The following is a 24605-nucleotide window of genomic DNA, read 5'->3' as shown; positions in this document are numbered from 1 at the left end:
ATTGTTACTTTAAAACTTTTTTTTTTACTTGAACGTTTAGTTTAATTTTGCTATTTCTCACTTACTGAAAACACCTTTTCCAGGTTTCCTCAGGCAGCCCTTGGGCAAACTTCTGGTCAGTTAGTCAACTCCCAGCCTGCTCATGTTCAGCCAGCCTCACCTTGCTCAGCAAACTGCAGGACTCCTAGAAGAATTGTATTAGGACTCTTGGTGAGCGGTTCCTGAACCCCAGCTCACACTAGCTCATATAAAAGAGCTGAGTGGCTCACATAATTGATGACCAGGGTATATGTGCCTTTAGGCTCAGCCTGAGCCAGGGGTGCACGTGATATTTCTGGATACCTGTCTGTCTTTGTCTTTTAGGTCATCTGTTTTTCTCTGGTTATTTTCCAGTGGCCTCTCTCCTGTGGTAGGGAAGATGGGCCTTGCCTCTTTAGGTTTCACGCAGTCCTTATGGCCCCAAACCTCATAAGGTGACATAGCCTCTAGCTCCCAGTATTCATCTCTGTCCCTGCAAAGGATTCTGATTGCTTAGCCTAGGTTCAGGACTACTTAATTGACTGTTGCCTGTAGATAAAAATTGAACACTCTGCTTATGAAAATGAACAGGGTTTACTTACATAAAAGATGCAGAAAGGAGTGACCATAGTTAGAATACATGCAGAGGTATCAGTAACATTGTCTATGACAGATGGTGGTATCACTTACTAGTACCCATAAATGATAAAATCTGATAGAGAGGGTAAACCCCAAACTTTCTTAAGGCATAACTGTCACTTTCTAGACCCAGCTTTATTTTGGGGGGGGGGGGGGGACACTGAGCACCTCATTAGGGCCAGATGGACCTACCATATTGATCACAGTGTAATCACTGTCTTTCCAGGCACCAGCACTGTTTCCTGAGCCTGTTCCAGGTACACTCCTGAATTCAGTCCTAGATCAGGTCAGCCACCCCATGTGTGTGGGAGTCATGATAACAAGCCTCTAGACCAACTACAACCCTCATCCTGGGTGGATCAGTCCCAGGTCTAGGGGAAGGGTTCACTGCTGATCCACAGAGATCCCCGCCCCTACTAAAAATACCAAAAAACCCAGATGTCAACTTTGAATGTTTTTACCACACCCCATGAACTTTATTTTGTTTTTTTAAAGATTGTTTGTTTTTAGAGAGAGGGGAAGGGAGGGAGAAAGAGGAGAGAAACATTGATTCGGTTACCTCTCACACATGCCCCAACTGGGGACTGAACCTGCAACCCAGGCCTGTGTCCTGACCAGGAATCAAACCAGCAACCTTTCTTGTTGCAGGATGATACCCAACCAACTGAGCCACACCAGTCAAGGGCCCCCATGAACTTTAATTCTTAGTGGTCTTTTCTTATTTTTTTCTAAACATTCTTGTTCTAATTTGGAGTCCTTTGTTGATACAAGAATTATTCAAGAGAGGATGGGTATGTGTTTAACTTCTTCATGATCAGGTTTTTAGTTAGGTTTGAATTTGGGGTGCAGATAACCTCTCTCCTTGCCAGTGTACACCGAAGAACGGTGCTAGATGGGGTTAAAGTTTCAGCTTTGAATGAGCTCTCTGCTGATGATGAGATTTGAGAAGAAGGTTGAATCTGAGGTCAAAAATGCATGTTTCTGCTTCCTTGTGGTTGACAGTAACTTGCCCCAGGGGTGGAACTGATGTGCTGATGAGCCCAGATGGCAACAGGCAAGAAGGGTGGAGAGGGACCGGGGAGGGCTTCTGGAAGGCACCGCCTGGTCTGCTAAGCATATGCAGCTGGAAGCTCAGGGGGAGCTTTCCTTACCTGAGAACAGATGTTCTCAGAGAGAAGAAATGAACCCACTCTGGGGTTTTAATGTTAAAAGACAAGCCCAATGGATTTGGGGATCTCACAGATTGAATTCGATACTTCTGCTCTTTGGGAATGCGTCGGTGGTTGCTTGTGAGGCCAGGAAGAGAAAGGCACCTCACTCAGTTGAAGTTAATGGCATTTGTGGACACAGTGCTGCTTGGGCTTTAAGGATTCCTTTGTTGTCTGGTATACTGCTGATTTTTGTAAGTATTCAGTGAGTGCTGGAAAATAAGGGCACTCTTTTCTCTTGTAAGTATAGAGTCCTCATATTAGTCTCATAAAATACATTATTCCATTTATTGTCTCCATTTCTAGACATGTTTCCTAAAGCAGCTGCATCTATCAATTTTCTGTTTGGCATGACCTGCCTCCAGGTTTTGTTTTTTGTTTTTTGTTTTTTATGTGATTGTTTAGCCCTCCTGGCCCTGGGTCCTCCAGCCTCAGGGATGAGCTTTGCCACCTTTTAACTTCTTTTTTATGAGGTTATTCCTGCCTTTTGAGAGTCGTTTCCAAATTCTGCTCAACTTCCAACAGATGGGATCCAAGTGTACTACCCCCTCTGGCCACCAGGGTGCGCGCAGACCTTTGTATGTTGCTGGGATCCAGGTATTCTGCCAGGCCATGCTGTGACACCAACCCCTTTCTTTCTCCAGAACCCCCTGAGAGTTGCTTAAACAAGGTCATCTTACACACACACACACACACACACGTATTTGTAATTTGCAGCAGAAACTCCTCAAAGTCTGTGGGTTATAGATGGCACTACCCCGTGTTTTCAGTGGAATGGTATTTGGGAAGACTGGAGGCTGATACCTGTGCCTGAGTTGCCTTCTGCCTGGAACTCCCTCCTGGTTGTCTTGACCGTCTATAGGACCAACCCCAGCTCACCCCACACTTTCATTTGTTCTCCTGTAGCGCTTATTTTTATCCTTAATTTATCTTTTTAGTCCCATGTTATAGAATCATGCTGTTTTGTATACCTTTCTATTTAATGAGTAAGTATGCATCATTTTTATTCATATATGTAAGATTTGTACTTGTAAAAGGACTTGAGGTGTTTTGTGGATTAAAATATGGTACATGCGAGGACAACTTGAAAAAATTCTTCCTGAAGACAGTTGGGGTAAAGGAATCTTCAGCTCTCAAACTGAGCACTGGAGATTCCTCTCTTAAAGTTTTGTGTGTACAATACGGTATCATTACCTCTAGGCACAGTGTTGTATAGCAGATCTCTGGAATTTGTTCATCTCGTGTAATAAATGAAACTTTCCTTTGCTTTGAAGTTTTCTAATACTCAGGGCAAAATGATATATGAACAGGATTTCTTTGTTTTGAGCAGCTGTTCTTAGGAAAATATGGTTTTAATTCCTCCAGGTTCTTCCCTTTGTTCTTACACCTTTTCTCCCTTTCCCCCAAATTTGTTCTAATTTTTCAACCACAAAACAGACTAGTAAATCCATAAATGAGCAAGAAGGTATTTTCCTGGTTAAAATATCAGAAAATTTATTGGCATCCTGTGGAACCCTAAATTTCACAAAGCTCCTTTACAGAAAACTTCCTGCCACCTTCATGAACAGGATTTGCTCAATTATAAGGATGTATATTCATATTATGAAAGAACTCCAGACTTTTAAGGAATTTGAACACTGGTTTTGTGTCTGGGTATTTGACTTGAAAGGGTGCAGTCTCTAAATACTGCTCTACTTAAGGTAATTGACTAACATTTGTGGGTGGGAGGTGACAAAATTGGGTGTAATCCCAGGATTATTTAGTTAGTTGGTGGCATTAGTATGCCTGGCATTACAGTTTTATGAATTTTTTAAACATAAAGAGCCAATGTGTCTGCTCTAGCCTGAGATGTATCAGTCTACTGACCCTGTGTGATCTGAGCAGCAGCATGGTGTGTGTGTTAAGAGCATAGACTCGCAGGAGCCAACTACACCATTTCCTAGCTGCATGATGTTAACTGCTCTGAGACTCGGTTTCCCAATCCATAAAGTCGGCCTAATTAAAGAGCCTTCGATTATGAGTTCCAAATGAGTTAGTACTTGCCTGGTACGTAGTTTGTGCCCTGTAAATATTATTATTATTAATTATTGAGAGAAAAACAAGCTTTCACTGATACATTTCAAGTCTTTTTTCCTCCAATTTTATTGAGATATAATTGATATACAGGACTGTATAATTTTAAGGTGTACAACATAATGATTTGACTTACATATTTATTGTGAAAAATTACCACATTAAGTATAGTTAACATCTATTATCTGATATAGATACAGAGAAAACAACTATCATCTGATATAGAAACAAAGATATATATTTTTTGTGGTGAGAACTCAGGATTTACTCTCCTAACAACTTTCATAATGTCATACAGCAGTGTTAACTGTGGTCATCATGTTGAACATTACATCCTTAATACTCCTTAAATCTTACTTATTTTATAACTAGAAGTTTGTACCTTTGACCACCTTTATCCAATTCCCCTGCCGCCCTCCACCTCTACCTCCCCTAACCACAAATCTGATATCTTTTTCTGTGAGTGGTTTTTTTTTTTTCTTTTTTCTTTTTTTTAGATTCCACATGTAAGTGAGATCACACAGTATCTGTCTTTCTCTGCTGACTTATTTCTCTTAGCGTAATGCCATCAAGGTCCATCTGTGTTGTCACAAGTGGCAGAATTTCCTCCTTTTTGTGGCTGAATATATTCCATTGTATATATGTATATGTCATGTTTTCTTTATTCGTTCATCCATCAGTGGGCACTTAGGTCACTTCCAGGTCTTGACTTAAATAAATCATGCTGCCATGAACAGGGAGGTGCAGATATCTCTTCAACATAGTGTTTTTGTTTTCTTTGGATATATTCCCGGAAGTGGAAGTGCTGGATCTCCCTAACACATGTTGAAATATAACATTCTTTGTGGAAAGTTTTATATCTGACTTGCTTTGACCATTTGAATTTCTTCCACAGGCCTTTGTGGAGGCCCAGAACAAGATCACTGTGCCATTTCTTGAGCAATGTCCTATCAGAGGTTTATTCAAGGAGAGAATGACGGAGCTGTATGACTATCCCAAGTATAGTTGCCACTTCAAGAAAGGAAAACGGTATGTGAGGTTGCTTTCACTTAATTTTACTTTGCTTTTCTAATTAAATGCTTTCTTAAATTTTAAAACAAATTCTAACTTGTTTATCAGATTAGTCCATTATAAAAATCTATTCACTTCTATGCTTAAATATAAGAATAATATCTTTCAGCCTATTGTCCAAATTCTTAAAGTAAGGATTAAGAAATTTTGTACATGTCAACTATAATTTAAAAAAATTAAAATAAAGTACATAATCACCAAAAAAGGAGAAAAAGAAAAAGAAAGAAACTTAGTAGAGATATGTTCTAGGAAGAAATCTAGAGAGTAAGAAACTTTTGTTTTCTGTGATTAATAATTGGTGAGATGGGATGATTCGTAGACAACAGTGGAGATTTGTTTGTCTCTAAAATTATTTTTTGCTTATACTACTTGAAAATATTTTATTAGATGCATTTCTTTTATCCAAAAATGAAAATTATCCAGGAACTAGAACCTAATAATTCACCTCTCTTGTTCTGCTTTTTACTCTCACTTAAACATAATCTCTTATTGGTTTTTAACCCTCTTTGGAAATACCATCAAAAATTCACGGCAGAATTTCTTAGGGGCCCCTATCTCCCCTCCAGGGATCAGCAAAGTACCATCTGTGTGCCAAGCCCTGCCACCACCTGTTTTTGTAAATAAAAGTTTAAATGGCACACAACTGCGTCCATTCATACATGTGTTATCCAGGGCTGTTTTTGTGCAACTGCAGAGTCATGTAGTAGCAACGGAGACCTGTGGCCCACAAAGCCTAAAAATATGCCAACCCCTACCTAGCAGTCTGGCTAGGGAAGGGAACCAGAAAATCTGCTTTCTTCTCTATTGAAAAGAAAAAATTACTGCTTTATTTGAATATTGGTATTAATTTTAGCAAATAAAAGTCTTTGTCTCTATTTAGCTAAGATACAGAATTTGAATACCTAAAGCAATTCAGATGAAAACTAGGTACAGGGCGATGGTAGAACCTTCCACCCTAGTCCCCCTGGCCCTGGCATGACCTGTTTGCAGTTGTGTCTGTGTGTATTTGTGTGTGGGGGGGGGTGCATGTGTGTGCGTCTGTCTTCTTTTTGCTTATGTGCATTTGGTTTTACTCCACAGATAGAAAACTCCATAGCTAAATAAAGACTGTCTCTGTCCCCCAGGTATTTCTATTTTTACAATTCAGGTTTGCAGAATCAACGAGTGTTATATGTACAGGATTCCTTAGAGGATGAAGCCAGAGTGTTCCTAGACCCCAACATCCTCTCCGATGATGGCACGGTGGCGCTTAGAGGTGTGTGCTCTGCAGCCAAACCCCTGGGAGTCCCAGGACCCCCATGTGAAGCTCTCTCTATGTTGATGTGGTCGCCTCACCTCTGAAATACCAGAGAAAACGTGGACCATATTGCAGGACAGATGCACATGCAATATCAGGAAAGCTAACTTTTGCACAGTATATTTCGAATACACAAATAGTCACCTGTTCTTCTTATACCAACTAGTATTAAAAGTAAGATGCCAGCCAGCTAATAAGAGTATCCTTCCATGAATTTGAGCTTTGAGTTAAATGAACTTAATACACTGGTTCTTTGTAATAATATACCCTGTGTAGGAATTCATTTAATTTTAACAAAGGTCTATCTTGCAATTCATCCAGAAAAACTTCTTTATAACAGGGCCTTGCCTCTTGCTCTGATAATTCATTCCAGTAACTTTGTAATGCAACTTTTGCCATGTACAGTCTCTGATTGATGAAAAGGAAACTTAGGCATGGGACCTGGCTTCAGTCTTAGTTAATGGTATTACAGGGAAGTTACAGTATGGGTCAACATTCAGATTCTTCTGATAGTATACATTGTATATTTTTAAAATATATATTTCAAATCCAAGTGTTTTATTTAAAATTTTTCTGAAAAATTTCTAATTATATATAAGCAACGCAAACACTACAATGTTATATAGATTGGAAAGTGAATATTTTCTCCCAGTCATCTTCTAGATGCTTCTCTGCCATTACATACATATGAGCCTGGATAGTTTATAGGAATTATAAGTGATTATTAAGTAGGCTTTTTGAAAATTTAAACTTATTTCCCATTGATTGAAGTTTCATATAAAATAGTAGGGAACCTCTATTAAAGGTTCCCAAATAGTTGGGTCTCTTAGGGTAATTTTCAACCCCCCAGTAAAGTTCAACAAACATAAGAGGAAGTCTCTGGTGTCAGTGTCTGGTACCAAATGCTGTATATACTTGATAATGACAAAAACTACTGTAAACACGTAAATTTTCATCAGGAAACATTCCATGTTAATTACAATGTTCTCTCACAGCCCTAAAGAATTGCACATGGCGGCATAGTCTGTAGATGGTATTGCTTTTTTTTAACTTTTTTATGGTTGACTTTGGAATGTGTACCATGAGATCTGCGTTGCAGAGCCGCAGGCTTTATCTGCCTGGGCTGGTGGTGGTCATATGGTGCGGACAGTAAGCCCTGAGGGCCAGCAATGCTCAGAAAACGATGTTGTAAAGAGTGAGCTCAGATAGTTTGAGATCCATTCCAAAAACTACCTAATGGCTCCAATTTAGTTCTGTTACATGATGTGTCATAATTCAGTCATTACTCTAAAAGCAGTTTCCTTACTCCTTTTCCCCCTCATTCTCTTTAGAGTATAAATAAAATATGCTAAAAGTCTGAGACGAGCTCTGCTTTTAACTGAACTGCCTATTGAATTATAGAATTAAAAAATGGAAGCACCTTAGTGGTCATATAATTCAGTACTTCCTTTTACAGATGAAGAAATGAAGACTTGTCCAAGGTCATAAGGCAAATACCTGTAAGACCTGGGCTCGGCCCTCAGACTTTCTCCTTGCCACATTCTGCCCCCGTGTATGACAGAGAGCTTTGTTGGGCAGCACAGAGGGCAATGAGCATGGCTGGGAAGTGCGTCCCCATCACTGTTTGCTTTCTCCTGTGTTCCATAGGCTATGCATTCAGTGAAGATGGTGAATATTTTGCCTATGGCCTGAGTGCCAGTGGCTCAGACTGGGTAACGATCAAGTTTATGAAAGTCAGTGATGCCAAAGAGCTTCCAGATGTGCTTGAAAGAGTCAAGTTCAGCTGCATGGCCTGGACCCATGATGGGAAGGGAATGTTCTACAACTCTTACCCCCAACAAGATGGAAAAAGTGATGGTAAGTTAAGATTTCAGATAAAGGCAGATCTTTTTTATGAAGTAGAAGTGTGACTCACATAACTTTAAAAGAAAAGCTAAATCCTAACAGAGACTGTTGGTCTAGAGCCAAGATTCCTCAAGGACATTGTATCAGTTAGCTTTGTTGTGTAACAAATCACCCAGACCTTGGTGGCTTAGAATAATGACCTTTTATTTTGCTTGAGTCTGTGAGTTCACCAGGCAGTTCCTCTGGGCTCATCTGAGTTCCTGTACCTGCAGGTCACGTGTGGCTGATCTTGGCTTGACTCTTTCACATGTCTGGGGCCTCGGCTCTGCTCCGTGTGGTCTCATCCTCAAGCAGGCTAGTTCTCATGGCAGCTCAGCAGGATTTCAGGGTGGAGAGCTGAAGGGCACAACCTCTTGGATGCCTAGGCTTCCTAGTCATATCATTTCCCTGCCTTCTTTTTGGGCAGCCCCTACTCAAAAAGCAGTGAAACAGATTCAGGGAACTGTGAAAAACTGAAGCCATTATTGCAGGAAGTCTTTCACAAATGCGTTCTATCTCCCAAGGGGATTGTGGAGAAAATGGATTTTTTTTAAATTTAATAATGTTAAGTGATTATAAAATTTTCCTACTGCAGTAATCGTATCTCTTCCTCTGATCAGAAATTACAAGTCCCCTGTTGGTTGCATTTGTCTTGATACTTTCCTTCTGGTTAACTTCCCAGACATACCTCTTCTCTCCAGTTGCTCAAAGATTCTGTTGTGTTCAGTGGTCCCTCTTTCTTCCCCCTTCTCTTCCCATCTTGCCAGACAGAAAGGTCTCTGTACCTTATACCTTGCTGGTACAAACTGTCAACATTATCTACTTGATGCCATTCCACATGTCCACTGGGTGTATAGCATTTTCATGTTGTCTTGGCTGGTCATTACAGGCGGATTTTACCATCCCTTTGATAGAGATTTGGAGCTGGGTTGCAGAGTCTCAGTTACTTGTTTCAGGGCCAGGGGCTGCCAAGAAGCACAGCTACTCCAGTGCATTCTGCACATGTTGTCTCCTTGCCATGGCTTCTGTATTTCTGTTTTCTGTAGATATGCTTTCTTTTCTGTCCCCACACCCCCACAGTTGAATTGGGAATAGGCTCTAACAGTTTTCATCTCTTTTGACTATGTTTAGCATCTTCTGCTTTTTGATTAGACTACTGCAATACCTTTCTCTGAATTCACCCATGAACTATAAGAGGAGCTAAGAGGTTTTATAATGTAAGATGTTGGCTAAAGGAAGGCCTCTGCTCTGTGCACTGAAATAGCTGCCTGTGTTAGGGGTGCCAGTGGGAGAGGACATGGTGGCTATTTCCAAGTTCTGGGAGATAAAAAAAAGAATGTAACTGGCCATTTCTTGTTAGAGAACAATGTTATTAAGTTACATTGTGAAAAACGTGAACATTTTTAGTTACAGTTAGTTTTCAGTGGCAAAAATGGTAATGTGATTGCACTAAGGCAAGCCAGCGCCTCCCAGCTGCCCCCATTGCCCTGGTGTCCAGGAACCTCCACAGCCTCTCAGGCGGTGTGATGGGGGCCCTTACAGTGAAGCCAAGCAGTTCCGACTGGTTATTTCTTACCGGTGCTCCTGGAAAACTTGGAAAGTCACCAAGTGCTCTAAGGCTTTTTTTAATATTATGGTATTAACCTTACTTTTTTTCTTCATTGTCCTGAAAGCTTGGTACATTTTCAGAATGAAAAAAAAAAAAAAACAAAAAAAACCTTCAGTCTCATAACAGCCTCAAAAATCAGCAGATATGTGTGAATTACTTCCAGGATAATACCCAACGGATTCTTCACTTGTAGAGCAGTTTTAGTTACACAGAAAAATTGAGCAGAAAGTACAGACATATCCCATACATCCCCTGTCCCCACACATGCATACCCTCCCTTATTATCAGCATCCCCCACCAGAGTGGTACAGCTGATGAGCCTACATTGACACATCATCACCCCAAATCCATATTTTACATTTAGCTTCAGTCCATGTTGTATATTCCATGGGTTTGAACAAACATGCAGCGATATGTACCATACAGGGTAGTCTCACTGCCATAATAACCTTCTGTGTCCCATCTATTTATCCTCCCCTCCTCCTAACCCCTGGCAAATACTGATTTTTATTGTCTCCATACTTTTGCCTTTTCCAGCATGACATACAGTTGGAATCATAGAGTATCTAGCCTTTTCACATTGGCTTCTTTCACTTAGTAATATGCATTTAGGATGGCTCCATGTCTTTTCATGGCTTGATAGCTTATTTCTTTTTAACACTGGATAATACTCTTATTATCTGGATGTACCAACCATTTATTTATCAATTCACCTACTGAAAAACATCTTGGTTGCTTCCAAGTTTTGGCAACTATGGGTAATGCTGTTATAAACTTTGTGAGTAGGTTTTTACATGGACATAATAAATACAGTAAGTTTTTAACTCCTTTAGATAAATACCAAGGAGAGAAAGAAACTGTCAAACTGTCTTACAAAGAACTGTCTTACAAAGTGGCTGTACTATTTTGCATTCTCGCCAACAATGACTGGAGTTCCAGTTGCTCCACATCCTCATCAGCATTTGATATCATCAGTGTTCTGGATTTTGGCCACTCTGATAGTTGTACAGTGATATCTCATTGTTTTACTTTGTATTTTCTTGACAAGATATGATGTAGAGCACCTTTTCATACGCTTATTTGCCACCTCTACTGTATATCTTCCTTGATGAGGTGTCCATTAAGATCTTTGGCCCATTTTTTATCAGGTGGTTTGTTTTCTTATCATTGAGTTTTAATAGTTCTTTGCATATTTTGGATAACAGTTCTTTATTAGATATGTCTTTTGCAAATATTTTCTCTTAGGTTATGGCCTTTATGTTTTTTGTTTTTTTCATTTTTTTGACAGTCTCTTTCACAGAGTAGGTTTTAATTTTAATGAAGTTCAGCATATCATTTTTTTCTTTCATGAATTGTGCCTTTGGTGGTGTGTATAAAAAGTCACCACCAAACCCAAGGTCACTTAGGTTTTCTCCTATGTTGTCTTCTAGGAGTTTTAGTTTTGCATTTACAATTAGGTCTGTGGTACATTTTGAGTTAATATTTGTGAAGTGTGTAAAGTCTGTGTCTAGATTGTTTTATATGTGGATCTACAGTTCCAGCACAATTTGTTGAAAAAGGGGGTGGGGGGCGTTTTCCTACTCTGTAGTCTTTGCTCCTTTATCAAAGATCAGTTGACTGTAGTATGTGGGCCTATTTCTGGGCTATCTACACTATGCCATTGATCTGTTTGTCTGCTTTTGCCAATACCACCAATGTCTTGATTATTTATACTAAGTCAGGTAGTGTCAGTCCTCCAGCTTTGTTCTCTTCCTTCAATATTGTGTTGGCTATTTGGGGTTTTTGCTGCTGCACATATGAATAAACTTTAGAATCAGTTTGTCAGTATCCATAAAATAACTTGTTGGGATTTTGATTGGGACTACATTGACTCTATAGATAAAGTTGGGAAGAACTGCCATCTTGACAATATTGAGTCTTTCTGTCCATGAACATGGAATATCTCTCTGTTTATTTAGCTCTTCTTTGATTTCTTTCTTCAGGGTTTTATAGTTTTCCTTATAGAGAGCTTGTACATATTTTGCTAGATTTATACCTAACTGTTCCATTTGGGGGGTGCTAATATGAATGGTATTGTGTTTTTAGTTTCAAATTCCACTTGTTCATTGGTGATATATAGAAAAGTGTGTTCATTGGTGGTATATAGAAAAGTGATTACCTTGTATATAATAACCTTATATCCTGCAACCAGATATGTAACTTTGTATCTAGAGTAGTACAATATGAGTGGAATAGGTTCTCTTAAAATTGCAAGCTGCCTTTCAGTATACATTTTTTTAACTTCTTCAGGCACAGAGACATCAAGCAATCTCCACCAAAAGCTCTACTACCATGTCTTGGGGACTGATCAGTCAGAAGATATTTTGTGTGCTGAGTTTCCTGATGAGCCTAAATGGATGGGTGGAGCCGAGGTATTGTACTGTGGTGAAATTTTACCCAAAAAGACAGTGTCACATGGATTGTGTATGTAAATATCCTTGTTTTGTGATGATCTTTATGAATGGTAGAAGTCCTTTGAGAGAATAGTCTTTTTGTTAAAAATACTGGCATTCAAATTGACTCTTAATAATGGTGATGATAAACCTTTTACCTGCAAATGCAATATAAAAGTCTTAATACTAAAAGTTATACATGCTTATAGTAAAAATGTAAAAGTACAGAATAACAAAGTAAAGCATGAACATTGTGACGCTCAGGATCCTGCTTCTCAGAGGTGAGGAGAATGTCCTAATGTTTTTCCTTTCCTGTACAAGTGAGAATGTGGAGAACGAAGTGTGTGTTTTCCTTTTTTACACACTGTGCTCTTTGTATATATTGTTTACTTGTTTTTACACTATGTGTCCTTTAGATATCTTCCCACTTTATAGATAGTTCATACATTCCTCAGGGATCTTGATTATAACCCAACTCAAATGAAGTGATGTGTCTTTGCATTTACTGGCCTAGATTTTACTCTGTATCTTGATAATCAACTGAAAAATCTTAGAGATGCTTGGAGTAAGAATTTACTCCTATGAGTTCACTTTTGGGTACTAAGAAATATAGGTAGGCTATCATCCCATTTTTAGTGGGAATGAGGAATCCACTAGAAACTTTTTATTTTTTAGCTCATTGAGCCACTTAGCTCTTCTCTGAGAGACACTTAGAACTTTTATAAAGGGACGTTTTACATTCTATTCATGGATTTGGTTCATTGGAGTGTAGAATAGGAATCCATGGTATGTTAGTCCATGTGCATTGATATACCTTATTCCAAATTGTCCTTTTATTTATTTTGTTTCTCTAGACTAGGGCTTGACACACTGGCCCTCAGGCCAGATCTGCCTGCTGCCCATTTTTGTAAATAAAGTTTGTTGAAACAGCCACACCCATTTGTTTACATGTTGTCTGTGGCTGCATTTAAGCTATAACAGCAGAGTTCAGTAGTTGCCACAGAAAGTCAAATGGTCCACAAAACTCAAAATAGTTACTCTCTGGCCCGTCACTGGAAAACTTGGCCAGACTTTAATACAATGTGTCGAAAATGAATTTATGGGACTTTTGTTGTTTTACCTGAAATGGTGCTTTTTTCACGCTTCTTCTTTCCTACCTAATTCCCCACCCTACAAGTTTTTCTTGTGTAGTAACTATTGTCATATTTCTCACATGTTTGTGATTTTAACGGCTTTTCGGACTCCATTTGTATATGTTTCTACTAAGTTTTCTTTGTAGCTCAGCTTTTCTTCATACCTAATGTTAGATTCATGCGAGGAAGAAGGGGGGAGACATGTAAACCAGTTCAGAGCCTTTACTGGGGACATCCAGGCAGGTGAGCTGAGTCTGGATTGACTGCAGCACCAAGGGAAGGGGTAGGAGAGTTTTTAAGGGCATGGAGTACACCCCCAAGGAAGGTGAGTCACCCTGCTTTCAGTTCCAGACTCCAGGGTATAGGTGTTTGCGAAACAACAATGTCCTCTGATTAGGGATGGCTGTCAGGAGACTGATGGTCGTTGTTTCTGGGAAATGATTAAGGGAGAGGGGAAGGGGCAATGGGGGTGTGACTAGTTCTCAGCAGGATGCTGGCAGCTGTGCCTCAGTTGCCTCTGATAACAGGGAACCTTGTGACCGGGTGCACAGCCAGTGATGCAGACCCTCTTAGTTTCAGCACAGGGGGTGGCTCAGGTCCTCCAAGTCCCAGTACATTCTAACATGCCAGGCTCTTTTCTATTTTATCGGGGAAAGTGGTCACCAAATTTCTTCTGTAGCTACTTCAACACCATCGTAGAGTCAACCTTTGATCATATCCAGGAGCTGACCTGGGCCTGTAAGGGATTCTGATTCTGCAAGTAGAGGGCGGTCCTGACTTTTTTTTTTTCTTTTTTTTTTGGAGCTGGTCTAATATGAAAGATATAAACTTTATAAGCAGGTTAAGCAGGCATGGGCCAAATAAGAGTAGAAGACGCATCATGAATAGAAGGCCTAAGAGGGGCAATAACCAGGTCATATTGGGAAGCCATGAGGCGGGGTCCCAAGAGGAGGTTGAGGTTTTGATTTTAGATGCAGACTCAGGAATGCTTTGAATGTTCTGCTGGACTTGCCCTGATTTGTTTATATAAAAACAACAGTCTTCCTTAAGATTATAGGCATGTCCCTCCTGCTGAGCTACCCCTGCTAGGGAGTCTAGCTGACCCTGTAGTGCAGCTGGAGTTTCCCCCGTCTTAGTGCTTTAGCCATGTCTTGAGAAATTTGGTGACTAGTGAGGTGCTCTCAGTTACAATTCTGGCAGTTGCCAATTAAAGCGATAATGGGGATTAGTAGGGGTCCCCCTCTCTTAAAATGGTGTCCAAGTCCCCTGAGGGGGAAGGGAAGTGAGGCATTTTCCCAAGTGAAGGTTACTTCTGGGAGTGGGTATCCTCAGGAGCATCACCCCATCCAGTTCCAGGGTAGGGTCTAGGAGGCACATGATCCGCTGATCCAATATATTCCTGAGGGTAGGTGTAATTCCGCAAACATGTGCCTTTTAAAACTTTTAAATCTTCTACAACCTGCCCACTGGTGTTGACGTAAGAACAGCATGTCTCGTTTAACAGAGCGCATGTTCCACCTGCCTCAGCAGCTAAGGAGGAGAGGCAAGGCTGTCTCTGTAAAAATATTAGCAAGGGGAGGTGGGCTTGGAAGGGCAGATCTGGCTGACTTAGGTGAGTGTCCCCATCCTCCCTCACGCTGCTATGTGTGATATTTCTGAGCTGAGAGGGCCTTCTTGCTGCATAGGGGAGCACTCTGTCACTTCAGCATGAGTACTGTCATACTGTCGGCTTAAGCCTTCAGAAGCCTCAGGCCCATCCTAAATTGATGGTTCAGTTCCAGGTCAGAAAAATCTAGATCATGAAAAAAGTACTGATGTGGGAGTTTCTTGTACCCATCATGGAAGTGTGAGAAAGCCCAGGGGCTCCAAGAAGCTGGTGCACTGGTCACTGTTGAGACCATACTCACCCACGTCTGGTGCACAGATGAGCACTCAGGGCCTTCACTGGAAATGAAGCCAACGGTTTCTTGGCAGCCTTTATTAGTGAGCAACACCATAGAGAAAAGCAATAGTCCTTCTCTTAACCATGCACCAAATGCATGTGTTGCAATTTTTGCTTTTATTTTTCAAGTGGTTGCCTTTAGGATCATTATTTTGAACTTCATATTTCATGAATGCATTTAACAATGTCTCTGAATGGAGAGCCAATGTTTCAGTGATGGCAGTGTACTGGGGCAGGAATCAGGGGAACTTGATTCTAGGCCTATCTGTGTGGCCTTGGGTAAGTCAGTTTCTTTCTCCAGGTCTGTTTCCTCCAGGGCTTTTCAGCTCTGAACGCCTGATGGGAGGATTATCACAGCCTGTCATAGACTCTGAAGCAGGCTTCCTGGGTGAGAACGCAGCTGCTGGATTTGGGAGCACTGGAACATAGCATGTCAGGCATTGTGGGTGTGGCTCGAGGCACACGTGGGTGGCTGGCTGGGGGTGGAGCCCTGTGAATTTCTCTGGCTTGCTGCCTTCCCCCTACCCTTCGGCTGCTGCAGTCCAGATTCACTGAGGACTTCTGTTTGTGTCCTAGATGCTGTCTCCTCCTGACTCGGCTCCTTCCTTCCCAGATAGGTCCTCTGCTTTCCTGCACTAGACAGGTCTTTCTTGCCTTGAGCAAGTCTATGAGTTACAATCAGGAAGCAGCTTTACTTTTCCCATTGTTGCCTGTGATAGATCTCTCCTCAGGACGACCACTGTCCAGCTGGCAGAACCCATAGCCTTTTGGACACTTCTGGGTATTTGATCTCTTACTGAAGGTTCATTGCAGTTCAAAACAAAATATCAACTCCAGTTTACATGCTTCTTCCCTCTTCCCAGCTCCGGTCTGGTGAGCAGATGGGGTAGGGACTATTTAATCCTTTCCCTTCGTTTTTTTTTTTTTTTTTTTTTTTTTAAAGACTTGGACATGAATAGTCATAGCAGCTTGTTCATGATAGCCCCAAACTGGACATAACCCAAATATCCACTAAAAAGTACATGAATGAACAAATTGTGGTATGTCTCTGTAATGGAATAATACTCCACAATAAAAAGGAATGAACTCTTGATTTACCTAACAACAAGGGTGAATCTCAAAATAATTATTTATGCTCAGTGAAAGAAACCAGAAAAGAAAAAGTACACAGTATTTCATTCCATTTATAGAACATTCTAGAAAATGCAGAGTAGTCTGTAAAGGCATGGGCAGATCCGTGGTTGTCTGGGGACTGGAGGGAGGATGTGAAGGGGAAGGAGGAGACTCTGGGGGATGGTGAGACTGGAACTTGGAAATGAGATTTTACAGGTGGGGCCATCCTGAGCAATGGCAGCATCCCCACTTACCTCCCCTCAGGCACTCACCCTGTTGTTTTGTCTTCAGTGTTAATGCAAGGAGGAGGAAGCAGAGAAGGGAAGCAGGATTTTTGCTCATTGGGAGCTGTGTGTTCATCTCTCGTGACTGCTCACTGTCCACCAGCTCCTTAGGCATCCTTTTGTAGTGAGATCCCCTCGATTCTGGGAACCTCTGTACTTTGTTGTTCCCTGATGTGGGTTACAAACTCTCTGGCTGACTTTTTTGCACTGTCCCTCAAAGCTTCTCCTAGCAGGATTCCCTTGAGGTTTCTACCTCTCTGCCACATCCTACCCCTGCCCCCATCCTTTTTCAGAGCGACCTTTAAGATGACTGGAGGCCAGCTACCTTGTTGGTGCCTCCATGTCCAGGGACAGCCGCACCCAGGGTTGCGTGGTCCTGGAAGTGCAGGCGGTGTTCACCACTGCCCTCCTCACCTGCCATGCCAGCCTGCTGCTCTCAGATCCTCCCAAAAGCATCCTTCTGCCCCTGGGGGTAACACGCAACAGATAGGAGCATTTGGCTTGGCAGAACAATGGCATCCATTATTTCATATAGACCATGAGGCTTTAGTTGCAGGTAATGATTGTGGAAGGATAGAAATTGTCATTTTAGAAGGTTCTCTTGGACAGAAAGGAAAAGCTCTTTATTTTAAATTATTTGTAGAGCATTTGAGGGGGTGGGCAGACAAAGAAATCAGGCATTTTGAGGCAGTTTTCCCAGCAGAGGGTGCTCTAGAATGAAGTTTCTGAAAATGTATTAAGTCCCTTTAGAAAAAATTAGGGAGAAAATACCCAGCCTCTCTGTGATTATCTAGCGAAATCCTGTATTAAGATTCTTGAAGGAAAAAAGGTTTTTTTTATAAAGAGGTAATCCTTATTCTTAATACTTATTACATATTTCTCAATAAGCCATTTTCATGTATTCATTCGTCACCCATAGAATTAATATATACATATTATGTACACATTTATGTGCATATAGTATATATATATGAACATGTAAAATCATCGCATGATGCTTGACTCACCATAGGCACTCATGAGTGTTAATTTTCTTCTCCCCTGTTGAGATTCATGCCCACAAAGACCTTCTGGGCCTGGAATGCACCCAGCCTTGCCTACAGAACATGTATGGTCAATAAAATCCAGGTGCTCATCAGGGACCTGGGCCTCACCTGTCCCTCACATGCTGGCTAGTTTTGACTTGGCGCAGTAATTGCTCAGCAGCCCTCTTCCTGGTCAGCACAGTTCATGCATTTATTCTCCAAATACCTAGTAAGCCCTGGCTTTGCGTGCACTGCTGTGCTAGTGCCAGGCTGTACTCAAGAGAAAAGAGCAAAGCTCTGGCCCCTATGGAAGATGTTTTTGTCCTAGTAACCTATTTCAGTATTTGTATATAATACAGACTCGGGGGAATCATGACAGAATTTCCCCCATGTTTGGTTTGTGTGTCATTTTAAAGACACAGTTGTGCTCTTGACCTTACCTTCAGTCATTGAGCCTGAGTCACCTGCCAGCAGGTGTTCTTACTGGGGACCCTTCAGTTCCTTATGCTGTCCCTGGGGAGTGCTGCATTTTCCAGTGGCTCCTGGAGACTGGTCCCCTCTGCTCATCACAGGAGAGTCTGAGTGGTTGTGTTAGCCCCGGGGTTGATTCCTAACTGGACTGTGCATGCCCAAGGCTCACTGTCTGTGTCCTTTTTTTCATCAGCACTGCATGAAGTGGTAATAGCCATCATGCTGATTAGCATGCAGGAAAATCTCAGCAGCATGCTTTGGAAGGCAGAAAGTCAGGAAGCCAAACTAAAGACCTGGATGTGAGTAAAGCTAGAAGGCGGTGCTGCTCTGTATATGTACATGAAACAGCTCCTGATGGGAGAGTTGGTTTTTGTAAGAGTAAGGTAGGATTTGCTGATCAATCAGTTTTCTCACCTCACCCCTCTATTGCTCAGTAAGGGAGAAAAGAAAACAAACAGTAGATTCTTAAATAACCAAGCTTATCTGTCAGAAAAACAACCAGGTGGATTAGAAAGAGTAGTGGCTATATCATGTCCAGACTCTCTGCATTATTTACTTTACTTTGAAAGGGTTATCTTTTCCTGGGATTTTCTGCCCCATCTGTTTCTGGCACACTAAGCACCATATCATACAGTCTTTGGGTTGACTTATTTCCCCCCCCATTGCTGTCGTACCACCCTGTATTAGGAAAGCTGGGTATGATTTAATGACTACTTATTAGAGATGTTTATGTTAATAAACATCACGTGTGTTTATGACTACTCTATACTTCTGTTACTGACATTATCTCTTTATTACAAACCCATAATGATACCCATAAAAGAAAAGCCATCATTGTAGGTGATTAGTGTGACATTTAACAGTTTTTCTACGTTAAGTTTTGCAGACATACTTATTATTAAAGGGATATTATGATTAACAGCTGATATAAAATGAATTCAAAAGTGTCTCTGAAATAAAATTGATAAACTGCCCTGCTCTGAGAGGAACATGGTTAACTCTCAAAGCTATTAAAATCCATTTTCACTCCTTTTGTTAATTTCTTGGACAATTTTAAGCCACAGTGCTTTTTAATATACTTTTATTTCATACACACAATTAATTCTTTTTTTATAACACATAAAAGAAAATACGTTCCTCAGTTTGAAAAAGTGTATATAGATTCAAATTATGAAAAAACTTTCTTCACCCTCCTCTTGTGTCCATAAAGTTTTGGTTATTAACACAAGACCATGTGACTAGGCAGTTCAGTAGCTCTAGCTTAAAATACCTTAGGAGTTTTTTATTGAAAATGACATGTTTGATGAAAGTCCACATACTCTGTGTATATATAAACATTGGTTATGAGTCCTGTCACTTCAAAAGACAAATAACTGTAGATAGTTAAATGAATGGGAGTTTAAAACATTAATAAGTGATCTTCTGTTAATTTTCTCTGAATAAGAGATGTGTGAAGAAAAACTAACTTTGTCAGGTCCTTTAGAAAGTCCAGCTATTTTAATTATATAGTATTGAGACTGAGAATAGCCAAATTCATTGACTTTGAAGTTTTTATAATGCTAATAATAATAAATAGTAATATAGATTTCTTGTGAAATACAAAGATCCTATTTACTAGAGAAACTGCAATTATTGACATATTTTATTTCACACTTATTTCTGTAGATTCATATTTTTTAAAAGATTCAAATAAACTCATGGTAGAGCCAAGGATGACCCCTTGTGAAAATGACGCCCCTGGACCCAGACTCTGAGGGTCTCAATGAAGCACCGTTAACACCTACATGAGGCATTAACTGGATATTTCATAAAAACATATTACTTGGGACAAGTTTCTCTGAGGTGTGCTCTGGTTGCTGCTTATCTGTCTAAGTTCTGTGGTTGCGTGACTCCTGGGTTTATACGGGTTATGTTCTCAAATATGCGAAGTCACATGGACTATCTGTGTTTGTTGGACCAGCACATGTGAACCCGACAGAATAAAGTAGAAAATACCTTTTGAATGATGTCTACCAAGCGTTTCCTTGGTAAATATTACTATATTAGTGTAGCTTAATATCACAATATGCACAATTAAAATTTCTTAGTGAATTAATGTGGCTCTTTAATGAAAGTATAAAGTCCAATACTCCTAATATGTTATGCTTCACCTGTTGATAAATGCAAATGAGCATGGTAGTGGTTATTATTTGGTGCCCCCTTCAAAAACAGTATTTCTTGAATTGAAATTGATAGTGTTTCATGAGGCCTGATGGGGCCCTTTGCTTTCCTGCTTTCCTCTGTTCCCTTTATCTGGATTTTAAGAAAGTCACTTCACATTAATTCTGTTCATTCTTAACTCTTTTAATTTTCACCTTTAATTCTCTAATGACATTCAAATGTCTTCCTCGTCAGCACAATTTTTGTCTTCCCCTCCCAATGATTCCCAAAATTCATGTTTTTTAATCGCCTTGAAATATAGTCTAAATGTGAGGCCATGGGTCCCTATGTATTACTATTGATTAAATTATAGTGGAAGAAGGTGTATTTCCAATCTGTATATTTTGGGGCAACAGTGACTTATAAATGATTTTGAAATTTAAGACCTTGAGCATTTGAAAATTCAGTTATGTCCACTTTAGCAAATGTGTTCAGTGGCTATGAAACATTTCTGGGCTGTGATGAAGGGAGTTAGAGTGAAAAAGGCTGACTTAATTGTCATTCCAGCAACAATGTGCCATGGGACTTCCTGACTTAGATTAAATATAAACTGCTGGTTAGTGCAGCCAGAAATGCCGAGAAAAACCTATTTGATGTTCTTGAAACAGCTGTCATCAAAAGTTTGGTGTGGTTTTTGCAGTGAGTTCTGCTGCCTTATCTTTCTGTTGGATGAATTACTACAATTGAATTAACCATCACTTATCATTGATGTAGCATGACTTTAAGCACTTAGCTCTAAAGATTCTGTCTTTATTTAAAGCACAAAGAACAAAAGTATGAAGTTTTGTTTTGTTTTGTTTTATCATCACCCAAACATGCCCATTGACTTTAGAGAGAAGGGAAGGGAGGGAGAGAGAGAGGGAGAGAAACATCAATGTGATAGAGAAGCATTGATTGGCTGAGTCTCGGGCCAGAGATCGAACCTGTAACCCAAGCACACGCCGCAACTGGGAATCAAACCCACCACCTCTTAGTCCACAGGACAATGCTCCAACCAACTGAGCCAGGGCAAAAGTAGGCAGTATTATTAATGAGGCTGCTTTTCATTACATTTAATAAATTAAAATTGTGAGATTGCTGATGATACTTTTAATACAAATGGTTAAAAATAAGGTGGAATTAAAATTTTAGACATTGGTTTATTACCTAAGTATATGAAACCTTAAGGAAAATGTATAAAGGACTAGAGATAGAATATATAACTACCAAAGCACTCATAAAAAGGGAAGAAGTTTATAAAGAAATTTATATTAATGCAGTACAAAGAAGGAAGGAGAAAGGAAAAGCAAGGTGAATAGGAATATTCAAAATTAAGAATTTGGAAGCCAGTACATGAACAATAACAATTAATGAAAACAGTAGAGATTCTTAGATTGGATTTTTAAAACTTAATCAAGTCTCATATTCATTTGCAATTTGCAAGAGACCCACTTCTTAAAACATAGTGACAGGTAATTTGGAAATACAGTGAGAATGAAAATGGAGAAAAAAATTAATGTAAATCAAATTAATGTAGTGTTTTCCAAAATTGTTTGGTAATATTTGAAAAGACTATATAAAGAGCCTAGAAAAAGGTGAAGAGCATGCACCTGAGTCAATCAATATTAGGTGTAATTTGTGAAAAAAACTCATACAACAAAATATGATTCATTTTGGGGACAGGAATCTGCTTCAGAGCTCAGGGAAAAAATGTCACCAAGAAAGAGCCAAAATAAACAGGACTTTCTAGAATCTTTTATAAAACTATAACTTGGAATCCTACTTTTACTTCACAAGTGCAAACTACTTCTGTACTCTAAAATAATTTTCTCTGAGAAAGAGATGTTTAACTGATAACGTTAATGTGTTGCCAAGTGTTTAAAAGCACTGGACATACTTGCCACTGCTAGTAAATAAAACCCTAGGTAGCCTATCTTAAAACACTCATTTAGAAGCCATTTAGCAGTATTATCACCTTGCAATGATCTAGGAATCAGTGTATGTGGTGGGCTTGATCCGAGCAGTGCAACAAGTCAAAACGAATGTTATGTTTGACAATTTTACCTCTACGTAAAATAAAAGAAGCGTGTCCCACAGGCTGCAGTTAGTTCATAAAAGTATTATGGAACAGGAAACAGAAGCACTAAAAACAGTCTACTGTATAATGAAACAGAAGGAAATGTATTATTTTTATGTTTTTTGTTAATCATAGGTATTATCTTTTTAATGTCCTATATTAATTACATCATTAATCCTACATTTATGTATTTTGAGCATAACGTACCCTAAAATGTAATTATCCAATAAAAAATTTTAAATGAGTTTTAAAAAATAAAAGCATAATGGCAGATTTTTGCTTCTGGCCACGACAGTGTAACTGGTACTGGACTAGGCCTCTTGTTATTAACAGTTAGAAAGCTATACGAAATAGACAAAGCAGCTGTTTGCAGATATGGTCAGCAGGCTTCACAGAACTTTCATCTATGAAGGAGCCTAGTCCTGTGATTGCCTGGATCTGCCTGGAAGTATTTTCTGGACTCCAGCACAAAGAGGAGGAGCCTACAGAATATTGTAGTCTCACTGAACTTGGGCTCCAAAGACTAGGATTCACAAAGACTGAAACCACTGGAATTTGCAGGCAGAGTACCAAGAATGAAACTACTCACTAAGAGTCTCAGAAATCTTCCTTGGTATCCCCTCGCATTTTCAGCTATTAAGTAGTGCATGCATAGGAGGAGACTCCATGGTTCAAGCTAAGAACAACTACCAGGATGATGTAAGCCAACAACTATCAAAGGTTTAACAAGTCTGGGAGGTTCACAAACTGACCAAAATGGGAAGACCTTTTGAATACCCAGGGTAGTTAGCAGAGAGCCCAAAGAAGCCATGCCTTAGCAGCAGGACTCTAGGCCTTATCAACAAAACTTGAAAACATATCTTGAATGGGTCAAGCTGATTTATCAGCAAATTATCTGCCTCAGACCTTTTAAAGAAAATAAAAAAAATCCAGACAACATTCAAAATATTCAGAATCCAATAAAAATTTTATTTTGTGTAAATAAGCAGAAAATGTGGCATAACCAGGAGAAAATGTAGTAAAACAGATCCAGAAATGATAGGTAGTAGAATTATCAGACAAGGACATTTTTAAAGCTATTATAAAAATGATTTTAAAAGGATTTTTAGAAATATTATTGTAATGAACAAAGGAAAAGGAAATATAAAAACTAAATATTATTCTAAAGGTGAAAAGTAAACTATCTGAATTAAAAAAATTCTCTGCATAGGCTTAACAGCAGTTTAGATACTATTAAAGAAAATATCAGTGAATTTGAAGATAGGACAATTGAAACTAAACCACAAAGAGAAATAAAGGGAACAAATGAGTACAGTCTTGTTGACCTGTGGAACCATACTGACTGATGCAACATTTTGTATTTGAAGTCTTAGGGATGAAGGGACACAAAAATATATACAGGTTGAGAAAAAGTAGGTTTACCATTGTTTGTATGGAAAATAATACAATAATTAATAAATAATACAAGAATAAACTTTGTGTTTTGTGTACTCACAACTGTAACCCTACTTTCGCCCGCCCTTTTTATGAGGGAAAAATGGCCAAAAATGTTATAAATTTGATAAATAGACATACCCACAGATCCAAGACACTCAACAAATCTCAAGCCCATTTTAATCAATCTGCAGAAAACCAAAGATGATTAGAAAATCTTGGCAAAAAAGATAAGAAATGACTTTTTATCTGGAACAGTACCAGTGAGAAGACAGTGGGAAGATACCATCTGAATGAGGCTGAACTTGACTGCCATATTGACACCTTTAGTCCCTTTGTACACATTCTGTCTCCCTTATCCAGACCTGTTCATGTTCTCCACAGCATTTATCATTTTATATACACCACGTGATTCTATATGAATATGTTTGTCTCCTCTACTAGACTGTAATTTTGTATTTTCTCGATTTGTTCACTGATGTATTTTTAACACCTAGGAAATGTTTATTGAATGAACTGATGACAATCATTGGTAAGTGTGATAGGGTTCTCAGAGAAATGGAACCAACAGGATCTGTGTTTATGTATAGAAAGATTTATTTTTTAGAAATTGGCTAGTGTAATTTGGAGGCTTGACAACTCCCAATTCTGCAGGAAAGCTTGGTAGCCTGGAAATGCAGGGGAGAGTTTCAGATGGAGCTCATCTCCTGGCAGAAT

General features: G+C 39.5%; 1 protein-coding gene across 1 annotated transcript in view; it reads left to right on the top strand.

Annotated features, from left to right (window-relative positions):
* PREP (prolyl endopeptidase) overlaps positions 1–24605 on the top strand; it is a 109645-nt gene that overhangs the window by 15498 nt on the left and 69542 nt on the right. The window contains exons 3-6 of the mRNA XM_090279709.1: positions 4834–4967; positions 6134–6264; positions 7954–8163; positions 12089–12210. Of these exons, the coding sequence (XP_090135835.1) occupies positions 4834–4967; positions 6134–6264; positions 7954–8163; positions 12089–12210 (597 nt within the window). The remainder of the gene's footprint in view (positions 1–4833; positions 4968–6133; positions 6265–7953; positions 8164–12088; positions 12211–24605) is intronic.

The sequence above is a fragment of the Furipterus horrens genome, unplaced genomic scaffold, assembly GCF_987537825.1.
Source record: "Furipterus horrens unplaced genomic scaffold, mFurHor1.1.pri manual_scaffold_6, whole genome shotgun sequence".
Classification (NCBI taxonomy): Eukaryota; Metazoa; Chordata; class Mammalia; order Chiroptera; family Furipteridae; genus Furipterus; species Furipterus horrens.
Note: the sequence above shows the minus strand (reverse complement) of the source record. Positions and strands in the feature narration are given on the sequence as shown.